Source organism: Sorex araneus, chromosome 3 (assembly GCF_027595985.1).
Source record: "Sorex araneus isolate mSorAra2 chromosome 3, mSorAra2.pri, whole genome shotgun sequence".
NCBI lineage: Eukaryota > Metazoa > Chordata > Mammalia > Eulipotyphla > Soricidae > Sorex > Sorex araneus.
In genome coordinates this window covers 36,068,158-36,087,615 of record NC_073304.1, presented here as the reverse complement: position 1 = coordinate 36,087,615, position 19,458 = coordinate 36,068,158, and the positions used below count along the sequence as shown (strand labels likewise).

General features: G+C 41.0%; 1 protein-coding gene across 1 annotated transcript in view; it reads left to right on the top strand.

Annotated features, from left to right (window-relative positions):
- Positions 1 to 19,458, top strand: part of SYNE2 (spectrin repeat containing nuclear envelope protein 2) — a 300,041-nt gene that overhangs the window by 142,262 nt on the left and 138,321 nt on the right. Inside the window, exons 51-55 of the mRNA XM_055132548.1 lie at positions 5,569 to 5,834; positions 7,212 to 7,380; positions 10,769 to 10,924; positions 14,897 to 15,037; positions 18,563 to 18,745. Of these exons, the coding sequence (XP_054988523.1) occupies positions 5,569 to 5,834; positions 7,212 to 7,380; positions 10,769 to 10,924; positions 14,897 to 15,037; positions 18,563 to 18,745 (915 nt within the window). The remainder of the gene's footprint in view (positions 1 to 5,568; positions 5,835 to 7,211; positions 7,381 to 10,768; positions 10,925 to 14,896; positions 15,038 to 18,562; positions 18,746 to 19,458) is intronic.

Sequence of the window (19,458 nt, the reverse complement as noted above, 5' to 3'; positions counted from 1 at the left end):
CAGATACTGAGAGGTTATCATGTTTGGTCTTTTATCTTTTAGCACACATCTCCCATCCTGACCAATTCTTCCAACCATCATTTTCTTAGTGATCCAAGACTATCTATTTGAAGCCATATTCATAATAGTCTTTTCTTTATAGTGTCAATTATGATTCTTTTTGGGGGCCACATCCCAATGGTGCTCAGGGCTAGTCCTGACTCTGTGCTCAGGAGTGTCCCCAAAAGTGTGTGGGGAAACCAGTTGCCATTGGGGAGTCAGCTGGTTGGGCCCCATGCAAGAGTTAAGTACCTTAACCTCTGTACTGTTTCTCTAGCCCACAGTTTTATTCTTATCTTAAAAAGTGACACATATTCATTGAGTTTAGTTCTGGTAAGTCAAAACCTTTAAAATACAACTGTCACAGTCCCAGACAGTCAGTATAGGAGGTGAGTCTCTTGCTTTGCATGTAGCTGTGGTGGCCCCAGACCTGTTTTGCATCTCTGGTACCACATGTGGTCCACTGAGTATTGATGAGGGTTACTCTGGAACACAGAGCTAGAAAGTAGTCCCTGAGCCCTACTCTTTGGGGCCCAAACTTAAAATAAAACAAAAATAACTGTCTCATAATATACTAAAAGTTAAATGGTAATAATGCATACTAAATAACAGATTTTGAAATCACTACAATTGCTAACTATTGAAATTACTAAAATTGCTAAGTCTGGGCCTTAAAATATGATGTCTGATATTCATTCTGAAAGCTATGCCCAAGGAGACTTGTATGTTAATCACAGACATTAGCATAACTACATTTCAGGAGACTTATATATCATGTATTTGGGATAAAGAATCTTTAATGATAAGAAATGGACCTAGGATATTCTTTAATCTTTCTAAAGGACTGGGTATAAATGAAGTACAACTCAGAACATTAAATGAAAGTCTTGGGCTGGAGTGATAGTTGAGTGGGTTGGGCGCTTTCCTTAACACACTGTCGACCAGGGCCGATCCCCATAACTTCATATGGTCCCCTGAGCCCTACCAGGAGTGATCCCCAAGTACAGAACCAGGAATAAACCCCAAATACAGCCACCGGTGGCCCCCAAACATAAAAATGATACAAGAAAAGGAAAGTCGTAGGCATGCCCATAGGCCTTGCTTGACTGGAGAGGGAGTCAGGGGAGTGGGAGTGGAGGGGGAAGGAGGGCACAGTGTATACACAAGTCACCTGGGTTCTTGTGCACTCTAGCCGGCTTCATCAGTGGCTGCATAAATTGTACCACTCCTACATCTTCCTGCTTCTTTCTCTTTGGAATTACTCATGCAAGAGAATGGGCCGCATCAAATTTGTTCTTTTACGTTCCTCTTTAAAAATTAGTAAATGGACTGAAGAGGTAGTAATTGAGTAGGGAACTTGCCTTGCCTGAAGACCATCCTAATTTGATACCAGGAATCCCAAATAGTTCTCCAACTCCAGCCAGGAGTAATTCCTGAATACAGAGCCAGGAGTAAGCCCTGAGCATTCCTGGATTTGATACCTCCTTCCCAACAATTCCTAAAATAATAACATAAATAAATAAATAAATAAACAATCTCTAATTAGTTCAAAATTCTTACTAAGGTTATTGCTTGGTGATGAGTCACATCCCTCACATCTGAGAGGTCTGTGTTCAATTCCTTTTGCCAGAGAGACAGAGAGAGAGAGAAAGAGAGAACCAGAGGTAACATAAAGATAGTGGTGGAGACAGGATGCAGTAACTTTATTGTAACTGTTTTAACCATATTACCTAAAGTATAATAAAAACTAATTAATTTAATTTAAAGAGTGCCAGCCACTTAGGTCCCAAAGCATGGAGCCTACCCCAAAGTATTGATTCACTCCATTTCTCTCTTAAGTAAATTCAGTGGAAATTTTGTTCTCTTTAACTGCACATTTCAGATAAGTGATGGGGATTGATTAGTAAATGTTTTTACAATGTTAAATGCTTAGGAGCTTTCTGAGTCCACTTCCAGCACAGTTGCTAATGTCCACTACTTTCCCCTCTGTCATTGAATTCCTTTTGTTGAATTCCTCAGTGAAATCTTAACCCATGAAGTTGCTGGATCTTTGCTCACCCAGGGAGCACAGAGCCTCTTCTATGTAAAAGAAGGAATATGTGATCCTTGTGGCTGCTGTTTTACTGTCTTTACCCTTTTGGGTATAAAGTTTGTTGGGTTTTAACACATGGCCGACCCGGGTTCGATTCCATCGCCCCTCTCGGAAAGCCCAGCAAGCTACCGAGAGTATCTCGCCCACACGGCAGAGCCTGGCAAGCTACCTGTGGCATATTCAACATGCCAAAAACAGTAACAACAAGTCTCTCAATAGAGATGTTTCTGGTGCCCACTCGAGTAAATCGATGAGCAACAGAATGACAGTGACAGTGACAATGGGTTTTAAAAAGTGCAATAGTACTTAGGGTATTTAGGTTTGAGAGGATAGAAAATACAGATTCCAAAACTGAGTCATAGACATGGACCAATGTACACCTATACCCATGTAATCTAGCACTTGCTCACAGAGCTGGATTCTATGATCCAGCATCTTCTTTATTTGTATTGTTTTGGAGCCACATCTGATGGTACCCAGGGGATTACTCCTAGCTTGGCACTCAGAAATTACTCCTGGTGATGTTTAAGGAACCATATAGGATGCCAAGAATTGAACCCAGGTGGGCCAGTACAAGGCAAGCACCCTACCCACTGTATGATCTCTCCAGCTTGAAATTAGATATCTTATTCCCTGATACAGAACCTCTTTTCTCCATGTTTTCTCCATCATTGTCAGCATTCTGAAAGGTTTTTGTTTATTTATTTTTTGGTCACACCTGGTGATGCTCAGGGGTCACTCCTGGCTCTGAACTCAGGAATTACTCCTGACAGTGTTCAGGGGGACCACATGGAATGCCTAGGATAAAACCCCGATCGGGCGTGTCCAAAGCAAAAGCCTTACCTGCTGTCCTGTCACTCCAACCTCCAATTGTCAGCATTCTAATGAACGATTCTGAGCAGTATTCCCAGTGGAGTATACATTGGGATCAGTGGTTCTGAGCAGGTTTCCCACTGTAATCTACATTGTTTCCTAATTCCAGTACATCCATCCAGTACTCTGCCTTTCTAGGCGATAGAAGCACGAGATTGAACATGATCTTTATCTTAACTGTGTCCTAAAATACTAGTTGATGCTGGCACACAGGAACTTTATTTCCTACACTCTGACATGTCTTCCTGAGCACTCAGTAAACAGATCCTTGTTCACTATTTCAATTAGCATGATATCACAAATATATATCCTGTACTTTGGGACCAGGGTGATCTTGGCATTCTCTCCTTTAAACCATTATATTTCTTCATTCAGTTGCTCTAAGTTCAACATCTAAGTGAAATCATCCTGTGTTTATCCTTCTTCTGGCTTACTTCATATAACATGATATTTTTTAGTTCCATCCATGTTGCAGCAAGTTTCAGGATTTCATCGTTCCTAACTGCTGCGTAGTATATCTATACCACATCTTCATGACCCACTGATCTGTTGTCAGGACGTCTGGGTTGACTGCAAATTTTGACTATTGTACTGAGTGCTGCTGTGAACAGTGGTGTTCGTATGTTCTTTTGAATGCATGTTTTCTGTCCTAGGGGTAAATTCCCCAAAAATGGAATTACTAGGTCTTATGGTAGCTCAATTTTACATTCACTGAGAACCCTGCATACTGTGTTCCAGAGGGCTTGAACATTCCCACTAGCAATGGATGAGAGTTTTCTTTTTCACCACATCCCTACTAACAGATTGTTCCCATATTTTTGATACATGCCATTCTCGAATTTCCCTGATAATAAGTAATGAAGAGCATCTTTTTTGTGTGTCTGATATGAACCATTTGTCTTCCTCTCCCCATTTTTCTTTTTGATGAGGTTTTTGGATTTTTCATTGTTGATCGTTATGAGTACTTTATATGTCCTCGACTTTCTGTATGGTAAAAGAAACATGGGCTAAAACTAAAAGACAGCTAACTGAATGGGAGAGGATATTTTTAGTACTCCTCTTTTCTTCCTCCCTACACACTACTGGGGCTGGAGTGATAGCACAACACGTAGGGCGTTTGCCTTGCACAAAACTGACCTGGGTTCGATTCCTCTGCCCCTCTGAAAAAGTCCAACAAGCTACCGAGAGTATCTCGCCCGCACGGCAGAGCCTGGCAAGCTACCCATGGCATATTCAATGTGCCAAAACAGTAACAACAAATCTCACAATGGAGACATTACTGGTGCCCGCTCGAGCAAATCAATGAGCAATGGGATGACAGTGACAGTGACATATATATATATATATATATATATATATATGTATATATATATATATATACCCCTCCTCGGAGAGCCTGGCAGGCTGCCAAGAGTATCCCACCCGCACGGGTCAGAGCCTGGCAAGCTACCCGTGGTGTATTCGATATGCCAAAAACAGTAACGATAGTTCTCATTCCCCTGACCCTGAAAAAGCCTCCAATCATTGGGAAAGACGAGTATGGAGAGGCTGCTAAAATCTCAGGGCTGGGAGGAATAGAGATGTTATTGGTGCCTGCTCAAGTAAATCCACGAACAATGGGATGACAGTGATACGGTATACAGTGATCACAAATACCCTTGGATGGCATGCTGGTCAGAAAGATTCAAGATGCCTGACTTGGTTTGAACATAGAGCAGGAGATTTAACAAGCCTCTAGAAGAGTGTGATAGAAATATAGAAGGACAGCTGAGTGGGGAGATGAGATTAGAGTAGAGACACGGGAGGTTATTTTTCCATATCTTTATTCTGTATTCAAGATTGGTTGGATTCCAGTTTCCAGCTATGCGGTGTATTAAGTAGTTTCCTGGGTTCTAGATAGAGCAGTGGTTGACTGGGGTGGTTTTCCTGTTGGTAGATTTCAGGGTACTCAGAACTCACTGAACTTCCTTTTGGGGCATACTAGCACCAGAAGTGAAAGAAATGAAATCTGCAGGGGAAATGTTTATATCAAAGAGTTGCCCAAATTCTTGTACTTAATGGTGCTGCTCATTCACTGTTATATGTTTATCTAGAGAGAACTATTATTTAATTCAGCTAACATCAGAAGGAGAAATAAATTATGAAGATATTCCACAGCATGTATGCCAAGGCATTTACTTCCACTCACAATGGTAGTTGTTCATATTAATCACTTATCGCCATGATCAATAGCAGGGAATTATGGGAGTCGACTAGTAGAGGATATTCCCAACTTGTGGAATATCAGTTTTACCTTGAACTAGGATATGGTATTAGAAACCCTTCGAAAGAGCCACTATATAAAAATGATGATTGTGAAGTCTCTTTCTGGTTCTTGGATGTTCAAGGGTATATTTTACTTATTATAATTTGGGTGTGTGTGTGTGTTGCTGAGGATCAAACCCAGCTCTCAGGCAGGCAAGGCATGTGCTTCCCTTCTAAGTCACATCTCTAGAGCTCCCCCATCCCTGTCCCCCTCCACCCAACATTTTGCTTATCTTAGCTCTCTTTTTCAATTGAATTAGATCGAACGAGAAGCAATTATTTTAGATAACCTTCAAGAAGAACTCCCTGAAATTTCCAAAACAAAAGAGGTGGCTACTACCGAGGAACTCTCTGAGCTGCAAGGATGTTTATGTCAGTATGAAGAGAATGTGGAGACACAGCAGCTGTTACTGACACTACTTCTCCAGCGAATAAAGAGCATCCATAATATTCCTGAAAATTTAGGCACTTTGGAAACTGTCCCATCATTTAAAGAGATTGCGTCTATGCAAGAACGAGGCCACAGGTAAGAAATGTGAGAAACTCTTAAGGAATTGTGCTTGACAAGTCAGTCTGAAAGTTTTCAATTTTTAGAATATAAAATAATTATAAATTAATGACATGGTATTATAGAATTGAATTGATATTATAGAATTGGGATGAGCCAGTACTGGTAGGTATAACAAGGGATTGGAAAGCTTAATGATGATAATTAAAATAAGTACTCATTTCCCACTTCACTGAGGGGACTATGATTTTTTGGCGTTTATTTTTTAATTTAGTAATGTATTTTTATTATAGGAACTGTAGAGAATGTGGAAAATTCTAGAAGTTAACATAAACCCCCCTCTTACTCTTACTGCCCAGTAACAATCACTTTTGGTTGTGATCATGATATTTAACATTTTGTATTTGACGGAATCATTTTTCACCATACCATACCTATCTTTCAAGACTTTTTTAAAATATAGTTCTATAGAATTTTATCATGTTCAAATTCCAGATTTTGTTCAACCAAACACCTTAGATAGAACCTTTAAGTTATTTGTACTTTCATACTTTTATATGAACACTTTCGTGAATTCTTTTTTAAAAGGAAGGAGTCTATAAAGTGATACACAGGGGGCCCACAGACTCCTCCTAGAGCTTCTCAGCCAATCAGGGTAACAGTTCAACTCAAGGGCCTGAGGATGCAGTGCTGCTCAGCCCTGAGGTGCTGGGGATCACCCAGGTACCTCAGAGGTGTTGTCAGGCCTTCAGGGCTGTACTTGGTGATGCTTGAGGCTCCATGCAGTGCCAGGGATCTAACTTGGGCGGCAGCATGCAAGGCATACACCTCAACTCCTAGCTCTCCATCCCCAGGTAATAAATGTTTGTTAGCAGGACTTCTATCTGTGTCTGTGATTAATTCATTGAGAAACATGCCAAGAAGTAGACTTCTTGAGCCCAAGTTTGCTATCAGTTTGTGACTAGAGAAGTGTATCAAATAGCTCTCAGGAATGCTTTTACCCACTTCAACTCCCCTACTAATATGGTGGCTACATCTGCAGCAAATGGAGTCAGCTGAGATAAAAAGTCTAGTATGGTCACAGGTTCTCTGTAGCCCATCCATAACTCCATTCACAGCGCTACATCATAATCAGTTGAATTCAAAGGTTATATAAAGTAAAAACAGAGGTAGAAATTAGAATGTAAAGTGTGAAAAGAAAATATTTTAGGATGGAAACATCTGAAGTGGTATTTTGTGATCTAATCTAATATAGAATTTTATATATAGTATACAAATTATAAAAAGCAGATACTTTTCTGGAAAAAAAGTCCTGTGAGCCATGTAGGCATTAATTATTAGAATAAAACTATTTCACAGAACAGGGTAAATTTTTATTTTGTTGCTACATTTTAGGCTTTTGCAAAAAACTCGGAATAATAAGGAATTGATACAGAATGAAATCCAAGAAAGGCATTCCTTCACAAAAGAAATTATTACTTTGAAGAAGTTATTTCAACAGACTGCAGCTTCGTTGCAAAACTTGCAGTTACAAGACCACTCAGAAAAGAAAGATCCACTTGAGGTAAGTGAGGAGTGAACTAGTGAACTGCTTGTTACAGATTCACCATAATGAAACCAGCATCTGTGGATCAGAGGTAACTGGATAAGTAGAGTGTGGATATAAGCAGGAGTATGGAAAGCACATGCAAAAACCCTAAGGTACAAGGGGCATTGAGTCACAGGAGACCACGGGAGTGTTCGGAGAACAGAATTGAGGTTAGGTCATAGAGTAGGCCACATCGGACTCCAGCAACCTGTTTCAATATGTTATTGACTAGGGACTTCAGCCAACTCTTTTTTTTTAAATTGTTGCTGGATTTATTAAGCTACGTTGACTGTCAAATATATTAAATATATTACAGTCCTACATTGTGCATGACACAGTCTGTCCTGGGAGTGAAGTCAGGGTGTCAGGCGAACCCTGTTGGCTTTGTAAGCAGGAGCAGGGGGTCTCATGCTTTGCACGAACACTGGTCATTGGGAGCAACAGGTCAGCCAGGGACTCTGAGCATTAGAAGTTCATCGCCACCCCTCCGTGAGTGGGACCAGGGCTGGGTGCTCAGGCAGATACAAGGGCAAGATGTCTCCTCCGATTCAGCCAGCTCTTGAGTAACATGTCGCACTACATGCATTTTGGAAAGATATAATTCGTATTCCTGATAATGCTGGAACTGTTTTAACTCATAACAGTTCTGATATCAAGTTGTATGTGTGTGATTTTCCTTTTACACCAACCTAGCCTCCAGCACTCTGAACATCAGCTAGGTATCCCATAATTTCATTCCGTTCTGCCTCTAACTCCCCAGACATAGCATGGACTCCACAGGAGGTCAAGGACTAACTCCCACAAGGCTACCCTTACTTCCAATGCCCATCACAGGTCCGGATCTTCCCCTATTTTGGACTGCCAGGCTATAAATCTCCCTCCTTAGGTTCAATAATTTGCTGGATTCGCCACAGGACTCGGGACAGTGCTTTACCGACCTTTGTTGGTTTGTTGGAGGAGATGCCTCAGAAACAGATGGAAATGGAGCACGGGGCCCAAGTGGCTTGTCTACTCCTGCCATTCTCCCAACCTCCAGTGTCCGCCAGTTCAGAGGCTTGCCAAATCGTTATTGGAAGTTTTCTATAGGATGTCCCATTCTGTGACTATGATCGATGAAATCATTGACCATTTGCAAATACCTCAAATCAGCTAAGTTCCTCTGGGACCCACCCCTCATTCTGAAATTAATAAAGATCCCCACCGCCCAACCAAGAGTTAGGTATGGCTACAAAGGCATGTTACTGAATAACGGAGAGGCTCTTCTCACTTCTTTCACTCAGGAATTTCAAGGATTTTAGTTCTAGGCCAGGAACTAGGGACAAAGAGCAAATAAATACATTTATTATGTCACAGGAACTATTCCCATGTTAAGGGTTATTGGCAAACTCATCTCCCCCCCACCCTTAAATTATTTTTCTTTTAGCACAGGTAATGGGGGAAATATTATTTGATATATAGTGTTAAGTTTTTAAAGTTAAAATAGGTTTTATTTGGAAGTTTTGAGGAGGGGAGAGAGGGAAAGAGAGTGAACAGGGAGGAGGGAGAGAGAGTGAGGGGGAGAGAGAGAGAGAACATGCTCAAGATAGAAAGTGGACTTCTCCGGAGTGGTGAGGAAGACCCAGTACACATCCGAGCATCAGATATGAAGGTATGAAAGCACACCTTCAGGAGGGAGGATGTGGGCAATTCATGTGCTCGGACACCACATGCGCTCGGCACAGACGCACATCTGCGTTATACATTGTTAATTTAAAACTTGCTCTTCTTAATCAGACCCCCATGCATTTTTAATGTTGAAAAACCAAAGTTACAACGGAGTGGCTCAGGGAGATTTTCAAAGGCTTGCTCCCCAAATCTGTGCTCCCCCCCATTCCCAGAACCATGTGACCTCCAAGCTGTGGCCTCTGGGGCCTGAGCAGCAATGCGTGGCAGCCCAGCACTGAACAGTCAGTGTTGGTTAGGTAACCCCCATGTGAGCTTTGCTTGAGAGCCTTCCCCAAGAAAGAAAGAAAGAAAGAAAGAAAGAAAGAAAGAAAGAAAGAAAGAAAGAAAGAAAGAAAGAAAGAAAGAAAGAAAGAAAGAAAGAAAGAAAGAAAGAAAGAAAGAAAGAAAGAAAGAAAGAAAGAAAGAAAGAAAGAAAGAAAGAAAGAAAGAAAGAAAAGAAAGAAAGATTTTTTTCCCCAACTAAAACAGTGGGAAATTATCTTCCTTGTCGAAAACCATTTCTGAAAGACAGAAAGAAAGAAAGAAAGAAAGAAAGAAAGAAAGAAAGAAAGAAAGAAAGAAAGAAAGAAAGAAAGAAAGAAAGAAAGAAAGAAAGAAAGAAAGAAAGAAAGAAAGAAAGAAAGAAAGAAAGAAAGATTTTTTTTCCCCAACTAAAACAGTGGGAAATTATCTTCCTCGTCGAAAACCATTTCTGTGGAGCCCTGCGTGAAGATACATAGTCTGGGACTAAGTCTAGATGAAACTCATGACACTTAACCTCAGACACCACCTTTGTCTCAGCGGCATCACTCTTTAACCTCTCTCCACTGGGTCTCTGCTGAGAGTCAGGAAACCAGTGACAAGTCATGAAGCCATTCAAATTTCTAATCATCCTTATGGAGTAGTAATTTGATCCATTAACACAAATAATGGTAATGAGTGGCGACTGTAAAAAAAAAAAAAAAAACCAGCAAAGCCACAGTCAAGTCAAGAAGTATTTTTCCACTTGATCTTTGGGAAACTTTCCCAAACAAATGAGTTTCTCCTTTATAATTAGTGCAAGCGAGGTAGATCAGATTTTGTTTCTAGGCCACAACCAATAGGCTATTTGTTCAGGTTTCTTTTATCTCCTAAAACCCACATTCTTTGCAGGGAACTGTAACCCTACTTTGTGAGAGAAGCTGAGCTCTACCCGGCCCGTCTAATTACATGAAAGCAGACACTTGTGCTTCAAGCTTGGGGCTTTTAGTGACCTTGAATCATTGTGATGATGATGTAGAAAGAAGTAGAAATGGCAACAAGTTAATAACAAAAAGCAAAACTTCTTTGAAACTTTTTGCTACTTGCAGCTTTCTAGATAAAGACTGCAACCAAGATACAGTTAAATGCTAGAGGTACTTTGAAAGCACATGTTGTAATGTCTTTTCTAGAACAATGGTTTGACACTGTGAAGAGATATCAAGTTTAATTCTTACAAATTAGAAAGCATCATCTGACCAACCAGAGTATCTTTCTGGCTTAATCTTCTTGTATCAATAGTGAGGTTTGTCATGCAAAGTAGGCTCATTTAAATCGTAAGGATGTGCTGGAAAGCAGCTTTCATTTTTTCAGTGAATTTTTTCTCATCCTGTGAGTAATGAAACTCTCCTGGTGCTTTTAGGAGCTTCAAAGTGTTTTTAAGAAAGGGAAGCTGACTTTTGAGAATATTATGGAAAAACTTCGAATCAAGTATTCTGAAATGTACACCATAGTCCCTGCAGAGATCGAATGCCAGGTGGAAGAATGCAGAAAAGCCTTAGAAGACCTAGACGAGAAGGTAATAATGTTTGTACTGGTGTTATTTTTTATGGCGTTGAATGACTTTAAAGAAGAAACTTTTATTGATAGGTTTTTCATTTGCCCTGCTTTCAGCTATGACTGTTTATGGTGAAGAGATGGTTTTGAGTATTGAATGAGATGAAATTGTTATAAAAAAAAATGACATATTCACAGAATTAGATAGTCTATTTTTGGTGGTCAATATACTTAAACTTTTTTTTTGCATTAAAGAGTAATGTATTTTTACTTAGCTTATTTTTCAAAATTTAGTCACTTTAAATCTTTGGACATGAGTAATACTTTCCTTTAAAGTATATTCCTTGTAAACATTTTGAAATTGCGGCCCACAACAATCACAATAGAAATTTCACAACTCTCTAAGAATAGCACCTACCATTCCATGTCTTTCTAATAATGATAGCAATAGAATGCTCACAGAGCATATGTGGGCAAAGATTCATATCTGAATCTCCAGGTTGAAAGAGTGAGAGATGTTTCAATATTATTGAAGATCTAGAAACTTGCAAGCCAATTTTACTGTATTGTTGAAAAGCAGCCCAAATGCATTAGAATAGTAAAGTTCTATGTGATTTAGCACCATTTTGAATTGCCTTTTGAGTCCTAGAAGATTTCTAACTAATTAAATAACATAAATATTAAACACATACAAAACACTAAAAATTAAAATTTCCTAAAACTAAATGACACTTTTAGGAGAATCTAAACTGTGTAAATAACATATAAACTCCTAATAGAGAGACAGATGCTTGTGGTCTATAACAAATCATTTAACAGGAAAGAAAATCTGTTATGAGCTCCCTTCTCAAGGATCATATAGGTGTTGTTTGTTTTTCCCTTGCACCACAATCGGTGGTGCTGGGGGGCCCTGGGAGACCATTTGTGACAGAGAAGGAGCTTCCCACATACCAAACAGCACTCCACCCCTCTGAGGATTCCCTTGAGCCGCAGTCTGTGTACTATTAATTTTAAGAGAATGTCAAATGTTTTGAGAGTCACTGAATGTTATTCTTGTGATGATTTGGAAATCCCCAACAATGTACATACTCAGAAGTGAGTCTTTAAAATTTGAGATTGAATATTTCAACTTAAAACCAACTTATATATCTATAACAGACATTACAACTGTTTGTTGTTTTTGGGGTTTTTTTTGGCTTTTTGGGTCACACCTGGCAATGCACAGGGGCTACTCCTGGCTCTGCACTTCTGGCCGTGCTTCAAGGGACCATATGGGATGCTGGGAATCAAACCCGGGTCAGCCACGTGCAAGGCAAACGCCCTCCCCGCTGTGCTATTGCTCCAGCCCCCTAAAACTGATTTTTTATTAAGTGAGTTTTCTATAAAGTATAGACAACACATATTTTTGCATAATTTAAATAGCTGCTTACTTTCCCTAATTTATATTCATAAATGTTATGCACTTCTGCCACGAGAATACTCAATTCAGCAGAAAGTACATTTCTTGATCATTTGCTATATAGCAATTGAGAGTTAATACAGGAGCAGAGAGGTGGTACAGCAGGTGGAGCACTTGACTTGCTTGTTGCTGACCCAAGTGTGATCTCTGGCACCACATAGGTACCACCCCTGAGCCTGTCAGGAGTGATCCCTAAGAACAGATCCAGGAGTAAGCCCTGAGCACCACTGAATCACCCCAAAACAACAAAAGTAAAAACAAAAACAAAAACTAAAAAGCTAATATAGGGACTTGAGAGATAGTACAGGGGTAAAGGCACTTGTCTTGCATGCAGCCAATCCACTTACAATTCCTGGCACCAACATATGGTACCCTGGGCTCTCCCACATCCACTCTAAGTGCAGAACAAGTAATAAGCTGTGATCACCACCAACTGTGGCCCCAAAACCAAAAAATTAAGCTAAAAAAAGAGATTAAAAATTTTAAGCTACAGTTATTTAATACTGAATCAATTTTTCTCTAAAATTCTTGACTGTGGTATGATCTTTGAAATAAAAACATTGTGTAAAGGTGTTGATAACCTGCTGTTGAGTAAAGAACTCCCAAATTTGGGGCTGGAGAGATAGTATGAAGTTGGTAGGTTATTTGCCTTGCATGTGGCCAACCCAAGTTCAATCCCCAACATCCCATATAGTCCCCTAAGCAACACCAGGAGTGATTCCTGAGTGCAGTGCCAAGAGTAACTCCTGAACATTACTGGGTATGACCCTTGCCCCCCATAAAAGAAAGAATTCTGGAACCTGGTGACTTGGGGCTTTTCAGACATTCAGGTACCCAATCTTTCGTTTCTGTACCTGTGTCCTATCTGAGCTGGAAAGTTTTCATCTCACTTATCTACATATAATTACAGATTGGTGGTTTCTTTACTTTGTGTTTTGTTACTCAACATTTATTTGTTAATTATTTGTGTTTTATTTAATTTTTCTTTCTAGATATAGTAGTTTGGGGTTTTATTTTGGTTTGGGGTCATGTTGGCTGTGCTCACGGCTTACTCCTGGTGTTGTCTTTAAGGATCACTCCTGGCAGGACTCAGGGAACCATATGGAGTGCTGGGGATCAAACCCAGGTCAGCCATGTTCAAGGCAAATGCATGACCATTCTTTTCCAGTCCCTAGATAGTGGTTTCAAAAGAGAATTAAATTGGGGTTATGGCTCATGATTAGAGTGCTTGGGTTGCCTATGGGAGACCCTGGGTTTGATCCTCAGCATGGGGGGAGGGAGGGAGAGAGAGACAGACAGAGAGAGAGTTAAAAGGATTATATGAAAGCATGAAATATTGCTTGGTTATTTAGTGGCTGCTCAAAGAAAGCCTTATCACATAACTTTAAAAAAAAATACCAACTGCAGTGTTTGAAAAGCAACACATTCAGCATCTATTTATCTTTACAAGCACATGTTATTTTCTTAAAACATTCTTTCAGGACTGGAGAGATAGCACTGCTGGATGTGGCCTAAAAACAACCCAAAAAAATTCAGATAAAAAAATTACAATGTTCAGTGGCTAGATATATGATTGCTGAGAAAGCACACTAGATACAGTCACAAAGGAAAACTAACTTTTGGGAAACCTTAAGAAGTAGCTAGTTTGGGGACTGGAGAGATAGTATAGTGGGCAGGACACTTGCTTTGCATGTGGCCCACCTGGGTTTGATCCCTGGCATCCCATATGGTTCATTGAGCCCACTAGGACTAAATCCTGAGCACAGAGCCAGGAGTAGCCCTAAGCATCACCAAATTTGGCCCCAAAGCATCAACAACAAAAATGAAGTAGCTAGTTGTAGGGGCTGGAGTGATAGTATAGTTTACAGGACTCTTGCCTTGCACGTGACTGGCTGAGGTTCAATCCAGCACTGCATGTGCTCCTTTGAGCCCCTACAGGAGTGATCCCTAAGCACACCAGGTAGACCCAAAAAAAACTAAAAACAAGGAAACAGTTTTAGAAAATATTTACCAAAGTGAATATTAAGGTGGAAAATTTATATATGTATATTTATATATTTATATGCATGTAATAGCTTGAGAATCTCTTTGGTTTCGTTGAAAACTGATCTTTGCATAGAATTTTTTCATAAAATGAAGAAACTGTAATAATGTACCTCCCAGGAGTTCTTTTGTTTCATTTGCTCCAACTGGACAGGTTCAAGTGATCGATCTACCTGGTAGTTTTGCCAGATACACTGCATGTGGGCAGGAAATACTGGGGATTATATCCAATATATTTCTGTTTGCTGGATTTCTTTATATAGATTGGATTTAAATGGTCAGGTCGGCACAGCCACTTTTTCCTAGGTTGCTAATCTACCCTCTCATGAAGACATTAGCCATAATGGCTTGAAAATTTTCCTTTTGCCCCTAAAATTTTTTCTAAGTAAAATTTCATAACAGAGTGATGACTCTTTTTGTCTTATAAACTCTTTTTGACTACTTGAGGAAAACATATCTAAACTAGGTGTGTCTTACCTCCTTTGTTAACAGATTAGCAATGAAGTATTGAAAACCTCACCATCATTTGCAATGAGCAGAAAAATAAGTGAAATTAACAATGGACTTCATAATGTTGAAAAGATGTTGCAGCAGAAAAGCAAAAATATTGAGAAAGCTCAAGAAATCCAAAAGGTAACATATATCCTAACATCCTTCTTTAACTTGGTCTTTGGTATTTGCCCAGTGTCAGACATCACAGGGTATGCTGAGATCCTGGACCACATCCTGTCCCCACTCCTCCCTCCACTCCCCCCCACCCCCGCCACTACTCATCCTGTATTGAGAGCATCATTATAGAGAAGGTGGAGAAGGAAGCATTTGCTAGCTTGCATGATGGAGCACATGCTTAGCACATGTGAGACTCAGAGTCCCAGTCTCAAGCACTGTCAGTGGCCCCCATAAAAATTATAATGATGATTGTTTTAGGTGGGAGGGAAAATGCCCATACTTAACAGAGCCTATGATTATGAATTAGATTTTTCTCAAGTAAAGACATGTTTGCTTGTGTATCTCAGTGTCTTACAGTCACCTATATAATCACTGTCAGTTGGGGAGGGAGGAGCGTGACACCCAGCAGTGCACGGTGTTCATATAAGGTGCCAGGCACCAAATTCAGCCCAGCTGTGTGAAAAGAAATTCCTCTACCCCTGTACAATAACTCTGACCTAAAAATAAGAACCTTGGGAGACAGATACAAAAATGTTTCAATAGGATATATTCACATTGACAACTTTACTTTAAATGTTTTAATGGGACATAAAATAAAATAGAAGTTTTGAGTTGATCTGCCTTGTGAAATGTCTCAGGAAACAAAGTTTTAGCTAAAACTGTACATAAACATGATGGTTTTTCCTCTTAATACCCAAGGAAAATCTTCTAATCTAAATTCTAATTTCGATTTTGAGCAGATATTCCATGACTGGTTACTTTAAAAAATGGGTTAGGGGGCTGGAGCAATAGCACAGCGGGTAGGGCATTTGCCTTGTACGCGGCCGACCCAGGGTTCAATTCCCAGCATCCCGTATGGTCCCCCTAGCACCGCCAGGAGTAATTCCTGAGTGCATGAGCCAGGAGTAACCCCTGTGCATTGCCGGGTGTGACCCAAAAAGAAAAAAAAAAAAGTTAGAATGTAGCTCAACATTGGATAAATCTTGGACTATTCACCTCTGCCCTGATTTTTCCTTCTCTTTATTGATATTGTGATGCAGGGAGGCAAGGGGGGGCGGGAATAGACACACGCATCCCTGGCTGTGGTGTTTGCACATGCTATGGTTCTAACCAAAAGTTAAAGTCCTTTAGTTGTATTGTTTACACATATTCTGATTGCAGTGCTCAGCGGGGACTGTATTTCTTTGTTTGGTACTCACATATCTCTAACTTGTGCTTACCAAAGGTTGCAGCTCATATATATACATTTGGCAATGGTGCAGCTGGAACTTGTTATGGCACTGGGGAACACAAACAGAACTACCAGATTTAAACCACAGAGCTGTCAGAACACACCTGGTACATATGGTAGCACCAAGAATTGAACTTGAAACCTTACACTTGACAGTCAGGGTTATTTTGGCTTGGGAGCCACATCTGGTGGTAGCCTGGGGCTACTCCTAATACAGTGTTCAGGGTCATTCCAGGTGACGTTCAGGGGACCACACAGTGATGGAAATTGATCCTGGACTCCTACATTCAAAGCACGCACTCCAGTCCACTGAGACATTTTTCTGGCCCAAATTTTGAAATCTCAATAAGCAATTTAACTAGTCAAAATTTCTCATGTCTAAAAATTATGCCCTGATACAAAATATTAAGTAATATTTTAAGATCTTGCCTTTAAAATTTCTTCTACCCAGATATGTCTACAGTTGAATCTCACCTAGTTTCTTGAGCCTAGTAAACAAATTCAGTTAATATTGCTGTTAGAATGTTCTGCTACTCCATTAATCCTGAACCAAAGCAGATATTTTCATTTTAATGGTTTTATTTTTACATTTAATGAAGATGTTCATTGGACTAGAGTAATAGTACAATACTTGTCTTGCTTGCAGCTGACACAGATTTAGTCCCCAAAACCCAGATTGTCCCCCAATTCCACAGGAGTGATCCCACAAGAGACCTTTGGCTTTTCTTAGCCAAAGGGGCCAGTGGTTCACTGTGGAGCCCTGAGGATGTGGTAACTCTCAGGCCTCCTAGAGGCAAGGATTTCCCTGGTCACCCCAGCTGTGCTCTGGAACCTTTAGGGTCACACCTGGTTTGGCTCAGGGGACCTCAAGGGCTGCCACCAGCAAAGAAAAAAACCTGTGGCACCAGGGATTGAACCATCATCATCATCATCATCATCCCATTGATTGTCGAATTTATTGAGCGGTCTCAGTAACGTCTCCATTCATCCTAGCCCTGAGATTTTAGAAGCCTCTCTTTACTCATCCTTCACAATGATGCTGAATTGGGGGCTCTTTCAGGGTCAGGAGAATGAGACCCAGCATTGTTACTGGTTTTGGGATATGATTACACCATGGGGAATTTGTAAGGCTCTCCCATGTGCGCAGGAAACTCTCTGTGGCTTACCAGATTCTCCCAAGGGAGAAGTAGGCTATAAGATATCACTTCCAGGAGCTTGGTTTTAAGTCTCTGGATGTTGGCCATTGGTGGGATTACACAGCGCCGGGGACAATCCCTAGGTATGACCGCCTAGCTACTGGGAAATGGGAAATCTGGGTGGAAGAGGCCCAGTCTCAATCCGAGCAGGCTTGGAGGTCTCAGCCCCAGGTTCCACACACCTGGGTTCCTCTGCCGGTACCTTCATGCGTGAGGCTTGTCTGAACGTGTGGAGAGGAGTCTTGAGCATGACTGTGGAAGGTCCGGAGGTCTTCAGAGGGATTGAACCATGGGCTTTAATCCCTGTATTAACTATCCAGCCCCACCCCCCAGGCCCTGTTTACTTCATTGTGGAAAGCCTGGAGAGACAGCATAGGAGTTAATAAACTTGCCTTGCATGCAGCTAACCTGAGTTCAGGCCTTAGCACTATATATGGTCCCCTGCACACCACGAGAAGTGGTCCCAGAGCAAGAGTCATGATTAAGCCCTGAGCATTGCTGGGTGTAGCCTCAAAACAAAAATAAAATAAATCAATAATAATAATAAATAGCCCTTTCACCTCAATCCCCTTTGGGACAAGGAGCGGGGAATGCCCAACTGATTTCAGGGGCTGTTCCCAGCATGGTGCTTAGAGGTCACTCTAGTGATCTTCAGGGGACCCTGCATGCAAAGCATGAGCTGCCTTTAAGCTATTTCGCTGGCCCCTAAAAATAGCATCCCTTAAAAAATAGTTTTACCTCATCATTCATGAAAGATCAGGGTGACATTGACCTTTTTTTGGAGTGATTTATCTCTGGAAATGTCCAGGTCTTTGTGTTCCCTTAGAGCTAATTCATACTGAAGTGGAAACATTTAGAGTTAAGAGATCTTGGAATTGGTTTTTTCATGTGAGGGCAGAGGCTGCTAGACCGAAGTTAATGAACAGCTGTGCCTGTGATGTTGTCTTTGTGATGCTGCTTTGGTTGCCTTTACAAGCGCAAATACCAAGTGCAAACCAGGAATGAACACACTGAACCATGATGCCGGTTGTATTTGAGCTGACTTCTGATTTTCTTCTGCAGAAAATGTGGGATGAGCTGGATCTCTGGCATTCCAAGCTCAATGAGCTGGATGCTGAAGTCCATGACATTGTGGAAGAGGATCCGGGTCAGGCTCAGGAATGGATGGATAATCTAATGATTCCCTTCCAGCGGTACCAGCAGGTATCCCAGAGAGCGGAATCAAGAACCTCACAGTTGAATAAGGTATGGGTGATGGAACACAACAGCCCCACTCACATGTGGTAGTGAGAGAGTTTGAAACAAAAGTACATCATCAGACAGTTTCCCCTGAATTTCCTGCCAAGGTCCTGCAGCTAGAGCTGATGGGTAATGCAGGGACAAATTTCACTGCTAGGCAGTCCAAAGCAAGCATCCGAGTCATAGCAGGCATCCAGGCAAATGTATAGCTTCCTGGTAGGGTGTTTAGGGCAGTCGTCTGAAGAATCCAGAGAGAGGGAGCGAACAGTTCACCTCCCACTCCCTTCCAAATAGGATGAGAGTGTGTTGAATATGTGGTCAGGCCGAAGCAAGTCAGGATCTTTGTGTCAGAGGAACTGGGATGGTACAGGACAAGACTGTATGGCAGGAGGAAGTACAAATTCAGTTTTCAGAATGAAGCATAGAACTGGAAACTTAGCAAAGCTAACTCAAAAAGCCTTGCTGAGGTCCTTAGCATTGGGACAGAATATCTTCAAGCCCTTCCACCTGTGATCAGATGTGCGTTCATGGAAGGATCATAACTTGGAATAAATTAGGCAAGTGACTATAGAAATAGATCTCTGTATGTCTGATGTGCCTCCAGCTGAGAGCCATCAGGCTTCACTCAGGAATCATCCCATGGGGGCACGGGAGTAAGCTGACGTACTAGAGCACGTACACAACCCATGTGAGGCCCTGGGTTGGATCCCTCTTCCCAC